The 17,689-nt window shown below is 43.0% G+C and overlaps 1 protein-coding gene across 2 annotated transcripts in view; it reads left to right on the plus strand.

Moving 5' to 3' along the window:
• The window catches only part of LOC138491341 (beta-galactoside alpha-2,6-sialyltransferase 1-like), a 566,357-nt gene that overhangs the window by 390,175 nt on the left and 158,493 nt on the right, over positions 1-17,689 (plus strand). For both annotated transcript variants that reach the window (XM_069617822.1, XM_069617823.1), the window contains one exon: positions 3,670-3,771. In XM_069617822.1, the coding sequence (XP_069473923.1) occupies positions 3,670-3,771 (102 nt within the window). The remainder of the gene's footprint in view (positions 1-3,669; positions 3,772-17,689) is intronic.

Consider the following 17,689-nt stretch of genomic DNA (forward strand, 5'->3'; position numbering starts at 1 on the left):
GTTATTCTGTCATTCAGCTTGGACATGTGCTTGGCCATATTCTACAACTTCAAGTCATCTACTGGAGACTCTTCCAGGGTTTGTTGGTGCCTAGAGGCTTTTTCCCTGGTTTGGGGGTTTGGCTCCTTGGAGTTCTCTGCGATTTGGTATTTTTACCAGTCAAGGTGGCCTCTGAGGGGGCTAGACACTATTTACATGAAAGGAAGAACAAGGAAACCAAGGGGATGGGGGATCCTGAAGCCAGGTAGACTAGAAGAAGCCGACGGATCCCAGAGACAGTTCCTCTGAAGGTCAAGGTGATGAGGAAATGAGGGAGGGGCTTTTCTTGTTGGACAGTACGCTTGGCCTACAGTGATTGGGCACTCTCTGACATTGTCAATGTGGGATACTATGTACACGATGTGTTCTGCTTGTCAATGGCTGTTCCTGTGTTGGGTTTACTTTTCATATGTCAGGGGATTGGTGTGGTATGACACACTGGGGTGTCCACATGCGCAATGTTTACATGTGATGTGTACAGGACACTGAGGGTCACTTCTTTTCACATGCATATATTGAGTGCATGTCACTACTGACACACACACTTACACAATGCACCAACACAAATACAACCACCCATCGATGCACACACGTGCACACAGATTGCCTTCTCTGCCATGCTGTGTCCATGCAGCGCAGGATCACTTTCCATTTTGGGATCATATACATGCGTCACTGGGTAATTTTTGTTGCTTGTCCTTTGTTATATGATGCTCAAGGTGTATTCCCAACACAATGGCCTCTCACTGTGCTGTGTGCTGAGCAGTGTGTTGCAGGGGGCACACACAGCACACGGCTTTGGGATTTGCGGATTTAGATTGGCCAATGTGCATGCCAACAGGCATTCTGTCTTTTGTTGATGGTACTGCTAGTGGCATGCATTTTTGTATGACTTTGTATGTGTGGGAGGTTGTTGGTCAGTCATTTCATCCGATTCCATGTCAGGTGTGATTGTCTCAGGCTTCTTTCCATTATCACGTGGCACTTTGTATCTAATTTGTTATGTGTTTTGCTTTTGGTTTAATCTTTTGCTGGTGCATGTCATGGTGTGGCCGACGAGGGTGATGGGGTTGGGAGGGTTTGGGTGACATACCAGTGATTTTCATGACCTGTTTTGCAGGGGGGTGGTGTGATATGCACCTTGCATGTGTTCCTTTTGGTCACATTGGATTGGTTATGTTTAAGTAGCTAAGAATGCACACAATGTAGCACTTACATGGAACATTCTCATGGTGGTACGGTTGTGACAGTTGACTGTCTCTTTGTCATCATCGATTGTCACCTGGTATGTGCCAGGCCTGTATGCACTCCACAGGGGTGGGATTTTAGGTGATAGATGTGGCCACAAGCTGGGTCCGGGCTGCCTCGCCATGTGCCCTTTCCCCTCCCATGAGCAGCGCCTGTGCCTGTGGTTGGGGATGTCGGGGCACCATCATGTCCACCGGTACGCACCGCCATGTTGCAACATTGTGCAGGACACATGCTGCCACAATGATCCTGCACACTACTGGGGGTGCATATAGTAGCTGCCTGCCCGAGTGGTCAAGGGAGCGGAAGCGTGACTTGAGCACTCCGAATGTGCGCTCCACTATGCCCCTGGTTGCAATATGGGCTGCGTTGTAGCTTACCTTGGGTGGTATGGTGGGGTTCCGTATTGGCGTCATCATGTGGGTGCTCAGAGGGTAGCACTGTCCCCTGGGGAGGTGATAATAGTTGTCATTAGTTGGGTTTGTGTATTTGTCTGTGTGTGACATGCATGCGTATGCACAGACATTTGCACTCACCAATGAGCCATGTGACGCCATTCTTCCCAGATTCCAGGTCCCGGCTCAGGGCGGACATTCTGTATATGAAACTGTCATGGGTAGATCCATGATAGTTTGCATAGACACAGGTGATGATTCCATGGGCATCGCATACAACCTGTACGTTGATGGAATGCCAGTGCTTGCGGTTGCGGTAGATGTTCTCAGTGGCCCTAGGTGGACGTAGGGCCACATGGGTGCAATCTATGGCACCGAGCACTTTGGGGAAGTGTGCCACCCTGTAAAAGTCCTGGACCACGGCCTGTCTTTCTGCAGGTGTTCCGGGCTTGCGGACTGAGGGACGCGCAGTCATGATTGCCAACACCTGGTGTAGGCAGCGTGACTGCGTGACCTGTGAGACTCCCCCAACTATGGCAGTTGTCTGCTGAAATGATCCGGTGGGCAAAAAATGCAGGACATTGAGCACCTTTTCCAAGGGGCTCAGTGCGTGGGAGCACACGGTGGGTGATGTGAGTTCATCCTCCCACTCAGTGACCAGGTCTAGGATGATATGAGGTGGAAACCTATAAGATCACTGCTGCGAGAAATGGGACATTCATCGTAGCTGTATATATGTGTTTCTTTTTGTACGCACTTTTATGCTGAGCGGGGACGCTTGCACCTGCTTTCGTGTGGTGGAAGTGTTTATGCCTGTTCGTGTCTTTTGGTGTGCGCAGGTTTCCTCTATTCGATTCCATGAATACGTGTTGTTCGCGAGCGTGTGGGCGTTCTATATATTTCCCAGCAGTACTTCCCCAGTTACGCCCTTATTTTCATGCATTTTTCCCCATTCCGCATGTTCCGCCCCCTTTTTGGTGTGTGCGCTACATGTGCGCTTTCGCTGTGCACGTCATGCACAGCGTTTGGGATGTTGCAGTGACGTGTGCGCCCATGTGCACCACGAGCGGTTTCGGCGCAGCTTCCTGGAAAAACACGCGCACAGACTTCCATGAATCGCTTGTGTGTGATTTGCACGCGTGCGCTTGCTTTTCACGCTTGCGCCAGCTTGCACCACAAATTTCGGCGCACAATTATTCCATGAATTAGCCTCTCAGTATGTTCACGAGAATAGATGAAGAAGGAATTGTTGCAATGGATTGTGTGTCAAAGACTGAAAATTCCATGCAATAATGGCATCAAAAAGGACTCGAGTGGACTGACATTTCTTACATGAACAGAGAAGCAGACAAAACCACATTTTCACTTTAAGAGGGTTTGTAAAAATAATGTAAAATTAATGCTTTTTGTCATAGTACTACATAGTGAAGCCTGTGGCAAAAATGGAGTTGACATGTGAACTCTTAAATAATATGTTTTCTTTGCAAATCACTTTTTGGGGCCGTTGTGACCTTTTGGGACCTTATTATTTTTCTTTGCAAATCACCTTTTGGGACCTTTACTCTGATTACTTTTTTGTTCGCTCCTTTATGGTTTTCTTTTCATTGCAGAGGAGCTTTCCAGCCATCTTTTCTCCTGACAATTCATTTCAAAGTTTATTTTTTCTCCCGCCATGAAATGTTTGCTCTTTTTGCGCAAGTGTCCCGACCGCCTGCCCTATGCGCGAGACTTTTAGATACATACGTTCGTATTTCTCTTTTCTATCAATGCGCTCTCGCAGATAATTCACAATGTTACGTGTCTTGTGGCAAATTGAGATACGTGTTGCACTATTAAACCGCATTGCGAGTAATGTTATTCCTCTGCAAATGGTTTTGCTCTTCCTGGCTTCACATTAATGTATTAACTGATTGAGGACAATACACGAGAACATCGCCATCATTTCACTGTAAGTCAATACAGTAATGCTTCTATTTCCCTCTTTCAGGTGGTTGCAGACCCAACATTACATTTTATGAATGAATCATTTTATCAATCAGGAAGTTTGATCATGTGGGATCCTGGCCTTTATTACGCACCACTCTACAAGGTAAGAGCAAAAGCATTCCGGGTTCTCAAATGCCATGATAATGTTTTCATGCCCTGACCACCCTTTTAGCTATTTATGCTGCCATACTAAACCTACATACAAATGATTATCCGATGTTTTCAATACTCTAGCCAGTACCATGACTGGTGTTTACTTTTTCTAAATTGGTGAGTCTTAAAGCTCTGATATACTTCTATTGGTTGAGTCATTAATGTTTTTTTTTTTGTGAGTGGAAATATTCCGTCATCCTATTTTTCTTGTCAGTCTTTGAATTTGTTTCTTTTTCTTTTGGTTTTCCTTGCATTCTTTCTGGACTAAATATCACTTTTAAAGAGGTTGGTGGATAGACAGGGGTGATGTCAGAGTACTCATGTAGCCACCCCACTCGGCAGAACACCTCAGCAAGTTAGAGTGAGGTTTTAGATGACTCTCAGTCTGCCAACCAACATAATAAGGCAGGAGAAATAAATAAGCACCTGCAATTTTAATTACTCTGAAGTTCATTATCTGAACCAAAATACTCATGCCTCCCAGAATCATTAGCACTTCCCTTAAGCTTGTGGGTCGAGTACCAAGTTTTCCCTATCTGCTCCACCTGTTACCCATGCACCTTAACTCTTGCCACCTTTTCCTGAGTTGCCACTACCTCATCCTAAACCTTGACTGTAACAACCTCCTTCTTCTCAGCTATTACCACCGCTCCCATTTATTACCTTCTCCAGCTCTCCTCCGCTGTCACGTTTTCAATCTCCCCCTTCTCTCCAACCACCACTTTGTTCACCACTCTTCAGACTGCAACCATCACCAAACACGAGCCTCCTGAGCCTGCAAGCGCTGCTCACTAACTGGAACCGTGAGCTTTTATACACTTCTTTTCTACCACCCAGGAAGCAAGGGTGATAGATACATTGTGGTAAGGAGGTGGCAGTAAAATCTAGAAGGAAGGAGCAGGTGTCTGTAGCACCAACACTGTTCTATTCTGGGAATGAGGAGGCAACCAATAACAACTCCATAGGTAGCCAGTTTGAAAAAGGGCTGGCAGGGAAGGTCGGACAAAGGTAGGGCAGGAACAGATGGCGGGAGGAGGTAGGAGTGAGGGTTAGAGAGAGAACACCATGCCACTAGAGGTCAGAGGGGAGGAAACAGGAAGAACCCAGGAAAGAGCAGACCTGAAAGAATACCTCTACCCGGATGTCTCTATAGAGACTCCTTTCATTAACCAGGTGCTGGCCAGATTCGTGCTAGAAAGTCTTGGGGAGCAAGTCCTAAGAAAGCCTGCACCCAATCAGTCCTCGATGAAGCCTGCAGGAGTTCTAAACCCTGATAAGGAATTGAAACTTGTAAAAATGGGGAGGAAGTCTTGGCAAGGAACTTATGGAACTGTTTAATACTTTTGCTTTGTTTTGGAGGAACCATCCTAACATTTTAATTTGTTCCCATATGGTTTCAGTTGGCCCACTATGTATGGAACTTCAAACAAAATTCTCGAAATGTGATCTAATTCTCGAAATGTGATCTGTGGTCATGGCTTACTTCTTTGTCCCAAGGTTTGGGACAATACATTCTGGCTCCCTCTTAGTTGCCAGCTTGTACTCACAAATGATACTGTATTAAAGGTGTAAATCCCACAGAGTGACACACACTGCATTGTAAAGATGCATGAAACATGAGCGCTATTGAATCTGTGTTGTGACCACTTGCCTGCAATTAAAACTATCCTATTTGAGGATAAAATATTACTGTCATTGTGTTTGGTGGAAAAGGCCTTTCTTGGAAAGGCTATTTCTGTGTGGAAATGGATAGGTCTATATTTGACTGAGCATGCATTATGTTATGTTAGCCAGTATTTGTAAGAGCAACACCCCCCATTTACATGGCCTTTTGGTGCTGACGGCCCTCTTAGCGGATGAGAAGATTATGCTCAGAGAGTCTGGACACCAACATGGAAGCCTCCAAGTTGGGGAGCAGAGTGGGTGTGAGTATGGTTTGCGTGTGGTGGGTGAGCAAGGTTCAGGGTGCTCAGTTTTTGACACAAAGGGGCTTCTTCAAATTCATAATTTGTATTTGTTGTCAAATTTCCAGAATACATTAAATACATACATGAGGAATCCTAAAAAATGTATTACACCTGGTGGCTTCCGATACTAAAGTTAATTTAGGGTAGATACGAGAGTGCAAACACAATCTAAATTTTGATCAGAGTACATTTTACCAGCACCCATCCTCAAAATACTCCCCATGGAAGTCATCCACCCTATCATTGCAATCATCAATACATCCCTCACCCAGGGCAATCTTCAGAGCTCCCTCAAAACTGGACAACGCCTCAACATGGCCAAGAAGCCAATGCTGAACCTGGGGACCTCAGCAACTAATGCCACACCACACACCGCCTTTTCTAAGACAGGATCTGTGAAAGGGCCACAGCCAACCCACCTCAAATATCCAAATCAATGGCAGTGACTTTGTACCGACGATCAATCAGACTTCAGAACCAGATTCAACAGAGAGACTACCACCATTCGAGTGAAAGTAAATGCACATCACGCCCCTGCATAGACATCCCTGCTGGCTGGTACTCTTTGATCTCTTCACAGCCTTCAATGTAGTTGACAATCAAGACTTCACATTGCATGTAAGCATCATAGAATTCACCTCCTAAAGTGTCAAGAAGATCGTTTTATCACACAGGATACCTCCATTTCACCACCTCTACCTGTCACCTGTGGAGTCCCACAGGGATCCTATTTTTGACCCTCTGATCTTCAATGTCTATATTGAACCCATGGGAGCCCTTCTCACCAGCCACAACTCAGAGAACATGGTACCAGCTACCTCTCCTGTAGAAAATCAAGCCTTTCCTACCAGACACCAGCTTCAGATTCACCATGCAGGCACTGGTTCAATATTACCTTGAAGGAGGAAATGCTCTGCTCACCAGCCTACCCACCGCCATAGCACCTATGAGAAGCATCCTGTACGCCAATGCCATCCATATGAAAGGTTTCTACACATCATACCACATAACGGCCACAATCATCAAACTGTGCCAGCAACCTCTACACACATGAATCCCTACAAGCAGCCAGCTGCATCATAAATAAAGGTTTTACTTGGCTGTTAAGATATCACCAGATGTCAAGAACTGGCAAGAACAGTGCAGTGAAAATTCAAAACAAAAGAAGCAGAAAACAAGCATCTAGGCCATCTAGGCAATTTCTTCCACTCACATGAAATTCAGAAAATAAATGAAGACCCTCTTCTGCAAGGAGCATCATCTTCACACACTGTAAGATGCACTCTCCAAATGTACCCAGCCCAATAGTCCTAGTGATGCAACCCTTTGCAGTCCAAAGGCACAAGCCCTTCTTGTAATAAATGCTATGATTTGAGGACTGTTCCCCAGTCTAACCATCTGATGTAGCCCTGTAACCCCTAGAGGGTTATAGTACTCTTTTGAGCCACAAAACAACTAGGATTGCAATAAATAAACATCGAAAATTAAATAAAATGTTAAAACATTGGCTTTGTTTGGAAGGCAGATGTGTCTTGTGGCTGCCATTTTAAAGAAAGTTGAAAAGAGACACATTCTGTGGTGACCTGTGCAGATGCTATTAAATATAGCAAATTGAGGTTGTGGCTTGGTTGGTATTGTTGAAGGCGACAGGATTATGCAACAGAAAAATAGGAATGAAAAGATGAGAGATAAAAATATTCTTTTCCTTTGTACTTTCTGATGTGTCGCGTCTCACTGAGTTGTGGTTTAAAAAGCCACTCAAAACCACTTGAATTGGTAAACAGTATGAAAATTACTCAGAAACGAGACTGCGCCAAATTAGTAGTTGAAAAACCAGTTGTTGGTTTTATTTAAACAATTGCCCTTGCTTATGACACGTGTTTCGGCTTTAGAACCAGCCTTTCTCAAATCAGGGCATTGTTGTCACTATTTTGTTATCAAATTCACAAAACCATAGTTACAAAAACATTGTTTGGATTCCACATTTTTCTAATCGGATCGTTTCAAAATAAAACAGAAATGAGTTTTAGATATCATGTCACAGAGAAAAGGGGTGGGGGAAGGGGGTGGATTCAAGGGTTCAGTAAAAAGAAAACTATTTTCAATTATATTCATTAACAACATAACATTAAACATAGACCAATGTGTACCACATATTAGAAAAAACGGTTTTTGAAATGCACAGAGGTTAGATAGAGAAGAAACAATAAACATAAATGTAGAAGAAATAAAATAAAATAATTAAGAGACAAAAAGATATGAACAGAGTTAGTTTTAGGGAATTGGAATATGGGTTTTAGTTGTGTCAACCCATTAATTCACTAATCTCAAATCATATGGATCAAATGTGCTTACCTTAATAGATTCCTGTTCCCTATTGGGGAGATTGAGGTGAGTTTCAAACAGTTGATGGGTTCGATCCCTTCAAAATTAAATTATACTCTTTTTATTATCTCACAGATGGTTCACTGTTTCAGTACATTCTAAATCTATATTCTAATGCACCCGTTTGCTAATAAGCCTAATATCGTAATTGTTAGCAATTGTAGTACAAATTGTATATTTAGTGGGTCAATATGTTTTCGTATTGGCGCTGCTGGGGCTAATGACCGGTGAACTTTGTTCACCACTTTGTTCACCACTCTTCAGACTGCAGCCATCACCAAACACGAGCCTCCGGAGCCTGCAAGCGCTGCTCACTAACTGGAACCGTGAGCTTTTATACACTTCTTTTCTACCACCCAGGAAGCAAGGGTGATAGATACATTGTGGTAAGGAGGTGGCAGTAAAATCTAGAAGGAAGGAGCAGGTGTCTGTAGCACCAACACTGTTCTATTCTGGGAATGAGGAGGCAACCAATAACAACTCCATAGGTAGCCAGTTTGAAAAAGGGCTGGCAGGGAAGGTCGGACAAAGGTAGGGCAGGAACAGATGGCGGGAGGAGGTAGGAGTGAGGGTTAGAGAGAGAACACCATGCCACTAGAGGTCAGAGGGGAGGAAACAGGAAGAACCCAGGAAAGAGCAGACCTGAAAGAATACCTCTACCCGGATGTCTCTATAGAGACTCCTTTCATTAACCAGGTGCTGGCCAGATTCGTGCTAGAAAGTCTTGGGGAGCAAGTCCTAAGAAAGCCTGCACCTGATCAGTCCTCGATGAAGCCTGCAGGAGTTCTAAACCCTGATAAGGAATTGAAACTTGTAAAAATGGGGAGGAAGTCTTGGCAAGGAACTTATGGAACTGTTTAATACTTTTGCTTTGTTTTGGAGGAACCATCCTAACATTTTAATTTGTTCCCATATGGTTTCAGTTGGCCCACTATGTATGGAACTTCAAACAAAATTCTCGAAATGTGATCTGTGGTCATGGCTTACTTCTTTGTCCCAAGGTTTGGGACAATACATTCTGGCTCCCTATTAGTTGCCAGCTTGTACTCACAAATGATACTGTATTAAAGGTGTAAATCCCACAGAGTGACACACACTGCATTGTAAAGGTGCATGAAACATGAGCGCTATTGAATCTGTGTTGTGACCACTTGCCTGCAATTAAAACTATCCTATTTGAGGATAAAATATTACTGTCATTGTGTTTGGTGGAAAAGGCCTTTCTTGGAAAGGCTATTTCTGTGTGGAAATGGATAGGTCTATATTTGACTGAGCATGCATTATGTTATGTTAGCCAGTATTTGTAAGAGCAACACCCCCCATTTACATGGCCTTTTGGTGCTGACGGCCCTCTTAGCGGATGAGAAGATTATGCTCAGAGAGTCTGGACACCAACATGGAAGCCTCCAAGTTGTGGAGCAGAGTGGGTGTGAGTATGGTTTGCGTGTGGTGGGTGAGCAAGGTTCAGGGTGCTCAGTTTTTGACACAAAGGGGCTTCTTCAGGTGGCTGAGATCAAATTACATAATTTGTATTTGTTGTCAGATTTCCAGAATACATTAAATACATACATGAGGAATCCTAAAAAATGTATTACACCTGGTGGCTTCCAATACTAAAGTTAATATAGGGTAGATACGAGAGTGCAAACACAATCTAAATTTTGATCAGAGTACATTTTACCAGCACCCATCCTCAAAATACTCCCCATGGAAGTCATCCACCCTATCATTGCAATCATCAATACATCCCTCACCCAGGGCAATCTTCAGAGCTCCCTCAAAACTGGACAACGCCTCAACATGGCCAAGAAGCCAATGCTGAACCTGGGGACCTCAGCAACTAATGCCACACCACACACTGCCTTTTCTAAGACAGGATCTGTGAAAGGGCCACAGCCAACCCACCTCAAATATCCAAATCAATGGCAGTGACTTTGTACAGACGATCAATCAGACTTCAGAACCAGATTAAACAGAGAGACTACCACCATTCGAGTGAAAGTAAATGCACATCACGCTCCTGCATAGACATCCCTGCTGGCTGGTACTCTTTGATCTCTTCACAGCCTTCAATGTAGTTGACAATCAAGACTTCACATTGCATGTAAGCATCATAGAATTCACCTCCTAAAGTGTCAAGAAGATCATTTTATCACACAGGATACCTCCATTTCACCACCTCTACCTGTCACCTGTGGAGTCCCACAGGGATCCTATTTTTGACCCTCTGATCTTCAATGTCTATATTGAGCCCATGGGAGCCCTTCTCACCAGCCACAACTCAGAGAACATGGTACCAGCTACCTCTCCTGTAGAAAATCAAGCCTTTCCTACCAGACACCAGCTTCAGATTCACCATGCAGGCACTGGTTCAATATTACCTTGAAGGAGGAAATGCTCTGCCCACCAGCCTACCCACCGCCATAGCACCTATGAGAAGCATCCTGTACGCCAATGCCATCCATATGAAAGGTTTCTACACATCATACCACATAACGGCCACAATCATCAAACTGTGCCAGCAACCTCTACACACATGAATCCCTACAAGCAGCCAGCTGCATCATAAATAAAGGTTTTACTTGGCTGTTAAGATATCACCAGATGTCAAGAACTGGCAAGAACAGTGCAGTGAAAATTCAAAACAAAAGAAGCAGAAAACAAGCATCTAGGCCATCTAGGCAATTTCTTCCACTCACATGAAATTCAGAAAATAAATGAAGACCCTCTTCTGCAAGGAGCATCATCTTCACACACGGTAAGATGCACTCTCCAAATGTACCCAGCCCAATAGTCCTAGTGATGACAACCCTTTGCAGTCCAAAGGCACAAGCCCTTCTTGTAATAAATGCTATGATTTGAGGACTGTTCCCCAGTCTAACCATCTGATGTAGCCCTGTAACCCCTAGAGGGTTATAGTACTCTTTTGAGACACAAAACAACTAGGATTGCAATAAATAAACATCGAAAATTAAATAAAATGTTAAAACATTGGCTTTGTTTGGAAGGCAGATGTGTCTTGTGGCTGCCATTTTAAAGAAAGTTGAAAAGAGACACATTCTGTGGTGACCTGTGCAGATGCTATTAAATATAGCAAATTGAGGTTGTGGCTTGGTTGGTATTGTTGAAGGCGACAGGATTATGCAACAGAAAAATAGGAATGAAAAGATGAGAGATAAAAATATTCTTTTCCTTTGTACTTTCTGATGTGTCGCGTCTCACTGAGTTGTGGTTTAAAAAGCCACTCAAAACCACTTGAATTGGTAAACATTATGAAGATTACTCAGAAACGAGACTGCGCCAAATTAGTAGTTGAAAAACCAGTTGTTGGTTTTATTTAAACAATTGCCCTTGCTTATGACACGTGTTTCGGCTTTAGAACCAGCCTTTCTCAAATCAGGGCATTGTTGTCACTATTTTGTTATCAAATTCACAAAACCATAGTTACAAAAACATTGTTTGGATTCCACATTTTTCTAATCGGATCGTTTCAAAATAAAACAGAAATGAGTTTTAGATATCATGTCACAGAGAAAAGGGGTGGGGGAAGGGGGTGGATTCAAGGGTTCAGTAAAAAGAAAATTATTTTCAATTATATTCATTGACAACATAACATTAAACATAGACCAATGTGTACCACATATTAGAAAAAACGGTTTTTGAAATTCACAGAGGTTAGATAGAGAAGAAACAATAAACATAAATGTAGAAGAAATAAAATAAAATAATAAAGAGACAAAAAGATATGAACAGAGTTAGTTTTAGGGAATTGGAATATGGGTTTTAGTTGTGTCAACCCATTAATTCACTAATCTCAAATCATATGGATCAAATGTGGTTACCTTAATAGATTCCTGTTCCCTATTGGGGAGATTGAGGTGAGTTTCAAACAGTTGATGGGTTTGATCCCTTCAAAATTAAATTATACTCTTTTTATTATCTCACAAATAGTTCACTGTTTCAGTACATTCTAAATCTATATTCTAATGCACCCGTTTGCTAATAAGCCTAATATCGTAATTGTTAGCAATTGTAGTACAAATTGTATATTTAGTGGGTCAATATGTTTTCGTATTGGCACTGCTGGGGCTAATGACCGGTGAACTTAAATTCTACTTGTTTACTAGATAATGAGTCGCTCAGTCCTCACTTTATTCATGTAAATGCAAAATAAATCTGATGCGCCAATACGTGAGAACTTAAAAAGGTACATTCTCTATAGTTCATTGGCGATCCCTTACCTTCGCTCTATATTAAATGCGTTCAGTGGACTGATCTCTATACAAGTCCTTTCTTTATTTTTGTTACTTTTTAGCCAGGTCCTAATACACTGTCCTTAACTTAGTTCATAATATGATGGCGTGAGTCCAAATATGTGACTCGTTACCTATTGGTAATTAATCGACTTAGCTATGCTGATATTAACCAATGGGTGCGGGCAATTTAAATATTAGTGTTCAGTAGTTGTGGCCTAATTTAATGACAGTGGATGATTTCCATTATAATACACTGATGAAAAGCAGAAAAATGTCTTAATCACTCACGCCATCATATTATGAACTAAGTTAAGGACAGTGTATTAGGACCTGGCTAAAAAGTAACAAAAATAAAGAAAGGACTTGTATAGAGATCAGTCCACTGAACAACCCATAGCAAAGGTCAGGCATGCATTAGTCTACACATCATGGCACGCCTGTAGTGCAATAATAGTAGACACTAACAAGGGAGTCTGGTGAGTCGGCAACCTTGACGCCACAAGCAAAAAAATTATTTAACAGATTCAATGGCGTCCGGCGTTCCAAGGAAACGGCAGCACACGATTGAATGCATTTACTATAGAACGAAGGTAAGGGATCGCCAATGAACTATAGAGAACGTACCTTTTTAAGTGCTCACGTATTGGCGCACCGAATTTATTTTGCATTTACATTAATAAAATGAGGACTGAGCGAAAGCACTAATTATCTAGTAAACAAGTAGAATTTAAGTTCACCGGCCATTAGCCCCAGCAGCGCCAATACGAAAACATATTGACCCACTAAATATACAATTTGTACTACAATTGCTAACAATTACGATATTAGGCTTATTAGCAAACAGGTGCATTAGAATATAGATTTAGAATGTACTGAAACAGTGAACCATTTGTGAGATAATAAAGAGTATAATTTAATTTTGAAGGGATCGAACCCATCGACTGTTTAAAACTCACCTCAATCTCCCCAATAGGGAACAGGAATCTATTAAGGTAAGCACATTTGAGCCATATGTTTTGAGATTAGTGAATTAATGGGTTGACACAAATAAAACCCATATTCCAATACCCTAAAACTAACTCTGTTTATTCCTTATTGTCTCTTTATTATTTTATTTTATTTCTTCTACATTTATGTTTATTGTTTCTTCTCTATCTAACCTCTGTGCATTTCAAAAACCGTTTTTCTAATATGTGGTACACATTGGTCTATGTTTAATGTTATGTTGTCAATGAATATAATTGAAATTAATTTTCTTTTTACTGAACCCTTGAATCCGCCCCCTTCCCTCACCCCTTTTCTCTGTGACATGATATCTAAAACTCATTTCTGTTTTATTTTGAAACGATCCGATTACCAAAATGTGGAATCCAAACAATGTTTTTGTAACTATGGTTTTGTGAATTTGATAACAAAATAGTGACAACAATGCCCTAATTTGAGAAAGGCTGGTTCTAAAGCCGAAACACGTGTCATAAGCAAGGGCAATCGTTTAAATAAAACCAACAACTGTTTTTTCAACTACTAATTTGGCGCAGTCCGTTTCTGAGTAATCTTCATACTATTAAATATAGCAATAATGATATTGTTTCCAAGTTGTAGGTAGTGGGGACGCGTGTCTGTGGTTGCTGTTGGTACTTTGTTCAGAAGAGAATTGCCTGGCATTTCAGTGCTGGACTGCCCTTGGGCAGGACAAAGACTGATATGTAGTGGAAATTTCTCTTTGGTGAAAGGATGATGAGCTAAAGACTCTGGTTGAGACTCTAACCCGGTATGTAGGCTGGTAGAGAGATACTCCCAGGACCCCTCCTTGTTTGTGCATATTAAGTAGCTTTGGGTTTTCACCCTAAATTACTAGGGTAATCCAGATGTGGAACCCTTTCTCACTCTTCTTAGAGAGGCACAGCTCCACCTCACTGACAAGGCCCAACCAGGCGGAAACATGTGCCTGGGGTTGCTGTTGGGACTCTTGTTCAGAAGAGAATTGCCTGGCATTTCGATGCTGGACTGCCCTTGGGCAGGACAAAGACTGATATGTAGTAGACATTTTTCTTCTGTGAAAGGATGGTGAGCTAAAGACTGGTTGAGACTCGAATCTGGGATATAGGCCAGTTGAGAGACACTCCCAGGACCCCCCCTTGTTTGTCCTTCTTCACTAATGTCATTCTCTGTGAAATATTCCTGTTCTCAATTTGCAGCTGATATGTGAGACAAATATTAAACATTACTTTGTCGTCGGAGTGTCATCTGTAAACATCTTTTCATCTGTATTGCCAGTCAGCTTGTGTGCCTCGCCAAGAACTATCACTGTGTGCCAATTCACTCCTTCGTCATCTATCCCATGTAGGATTACTATGTCTTCCCTTACTATGGCTGCTTCTAGCTCAAGCACAATTATTTACCCTTGCGCCACGTCTGTGGGTTCCTCTGGGCAAAATATAAACTCTGTTGGTAACCTCAATATTTTGTCCTAGATTCTTGGGAGCCATGCTAGCAGTATGTGTACTCTATAAAGGAAAACCTCCGGGTTGAGTGGCACGCCTCTCTGTTCTTTCTGACCATAAAATCTCATTAAAATCTCTTGCACATTCACATAATGAATCCCTGGACTGGAACACATTTTACCTTGGTTAGTAAATGATAGTACATGTTTCATTTACTCATAAAGTTTCCCCCTGATATATTCACTGCTGTATGGTTGGAATATAGCAATGGCATAGCTAAGTTGTGTTCTCCAATTGTTATGGGTAAATTGTCTGTAAAAGGAACCTTTGTCATCGCCCCAGAAAAACCATGTATGTCCATGGATATACCAGCTATTGGAAACTTTCCCTCCCTGACACAAGACCGTCTAGCTCCCGTATCTACTAGGAAGGAAAAATGTTTGTCACCTATGGTCACTCCAACACGTGGTTCCTCCTCTTGGTCTGGTGTAACAGATAGGATGTGACACATGAAGTCTCTCTATCGGCGATCCTATTGCAGGTACCTCTTCAGTCCTGTGCCTGTAAAAGGGTTCCCTCCGCCACCTGTCGCACCCCCTATTCTTGCCTGTGGCAATACGTTTGCTGTCCATGATGTCATCACGTTTCGCTGTGCAAGTGCCTGTGTCTGCAGTGGTGTTTATATCGGTGCCTGCTGTGTCTGCATTGGTGCTTGCTGAATTTGGAGTTGAATTCCCTTCCCTGCTGTGTTTATTGCATTTGTGGCACTTGTGCCTGATACTGCATGTGATCTTGGGCATAATATGCTGGTGGCTCTGAACTGTATGGTGGGGGATATGCTGGCCATTTCTTGTGTTTGCCTGTTCTTTATTCTGTTGCCAGTTCTGTTGTATTGCTCCCCTGCCTCTGCATTGACGCAAAATGTGCCCCATCTTGCCACATGTCCAACACTGTTGAGGCTGTCCTTCAAATCGTGGTGGCACTCTGTTAATCCCTCTTCCTGGCTGAGCTTGAAATCCAAACCATGTACCTCTAGGTGCAAATCCTCATCCCTGGGGATAATAGTTATATTCCCCCTCCCTGCTAAATTTCTATTGGGCACCAGCTTCATTTGCTGTGCTTCCTGCACAGCATTGTTTTCTCCCGTGTTTGTTAGTAAGGCCCCTTCTATCGTCAGTTTTGATAATGTATTTTGCACTAGCTTTGCTTCTTCTATCTTCCTTTCCTCACATTTTTTTTCTATCTTTCCCATCTTTCAATCTACAGTGATGAACAATATTAATTATCTTTACTGGCCTCGGCACTTCGAGGAGTCCCTGACTCAAAATGTGATAAAAGCTGGTGTTGTTTTCATTACCATGTCTCTAATCTCCACTTCTCTTGAATGTCCTGTTGTTAGGGAGAATTCTCATAAAAGTGCTAATTCCCTTCAACTTAGAGACCCCCAGCAACTTAGCTGGATTTTGAGGACTTGATTCTTTTACCTGGAAAGAGTGTCAGCCTTTTTTCCCACTCTTTCATGTATTTTGTTGTCTGTTTTAGTATTGTGTTCTTTGATTATGGAATTTCAAGATACCTCCATAGGTATCTTCTCAGGTGTGTTACACAGCACACTCAGTGCAGTGACACAGAGATGTCTTTTTAGACTTTCCTAGGGTTTAAGTACCTTCCCTGGGGTAAACTACTGTTTCCCAGAGAATGTAAGTTTAAATTGACTTTACTAGTCTTTTTAAATTCCTAGACCCAGCACACACTGGGCCTCATTACGAGGCGGGCAGAATGGGTTTAACGGCACCGGTAATGGTGCCGGTGCCGTTAAACCCACTCCGCCCTATTACGAGGTTCCCTCACGGGACCCGGAAAGGACAACTGGTCAGACCAGATGTTCTTTTCACGTCCCGCGAGGGAACCAGGGAGCTAACAACGGGCCCGTTATTAGCTCCCTCAATAACGGGCCCGTTGTTAGCTCCCTCCTCATTCCCATTGAGCCCTATGGGGCTCAAATAGGAATGGGGATTAACTTTTACCGGGTCCATGGAATGGGCAATTAGCGGGTCCGCCAAGGTTGACATGACCAGTAATTGCCCATTCCATGGACCCGGTAAAATTTCATTACTGGTGGCAGCCGTGCCCTTAATAAGGGCACGACTACCACCAGCCTCGTAATGAGGCCCACTATCTTCCTATAGAGTGCTGGAGGGGTTAGCTAGTATTCCCTGTGTCTAGAAACTCATGTAGCAGTCACATGCTACCCGTTTATTTGAAATGGCTGGTGGCAGTGGTTTTAGAACAAACTACCATGATTTTTCCCGACCGCGAACACCGGTAGCTAAAAATAACAGGAGCCATGTTTTTCAAGATGGGCCTTAAGTCTCTTTGTTTAAACGGGTCCCAGTCTTCTTTTTTTGCCATTTCTTTTTGGAAAGGTCCTTCTAGTGTTTGTCTCTGCGCGCCAAACCAGGTTTGGTCCCTTAGTTTCCATGCCTTTGGCGGGCTTCAGGATTGAAGACCGCCTCTGTGAGTGTCTGGTGTGGGCAGGAAGTGAGGGAGGTGCCCGAAACTCCCTGTGCTTAGTCTCCCAGGAGACCCAAATGTACTCTGACATGATTGGCTGGCTGACTGTCTGGCAAGGACAGCCACCCTGCTGTGTGAGTGGCAGCTAGGCTGGAATGAATCAGAGATAACTGTTTAAAAGGTGAGTCTCCTGGACTGGAAGGCAGAGTCTACCACTGGAACGAAAGAACCGAGGACGAGCTGGAAGTGGACGGCTGCTGCAACTCATGGACCATTGGTTTGCTAGGTGAAGCCCTGCTGCA

The sequence above is a fragment of the Ambystoma mexicanum genome, chromosome 10, assembly GCF_040938575.1.
Source record: "Ambystoma mexicanum isolate Mex_15411 chromosome 10, UKY_AmexF1_1, whole genome shotgun sequence".
NCBI lineage: Eukaryota > Metazoa > Chordata > Amphibia > Caudata > Ambystomatidae > Ambystoma > Ambystoma mexicanum.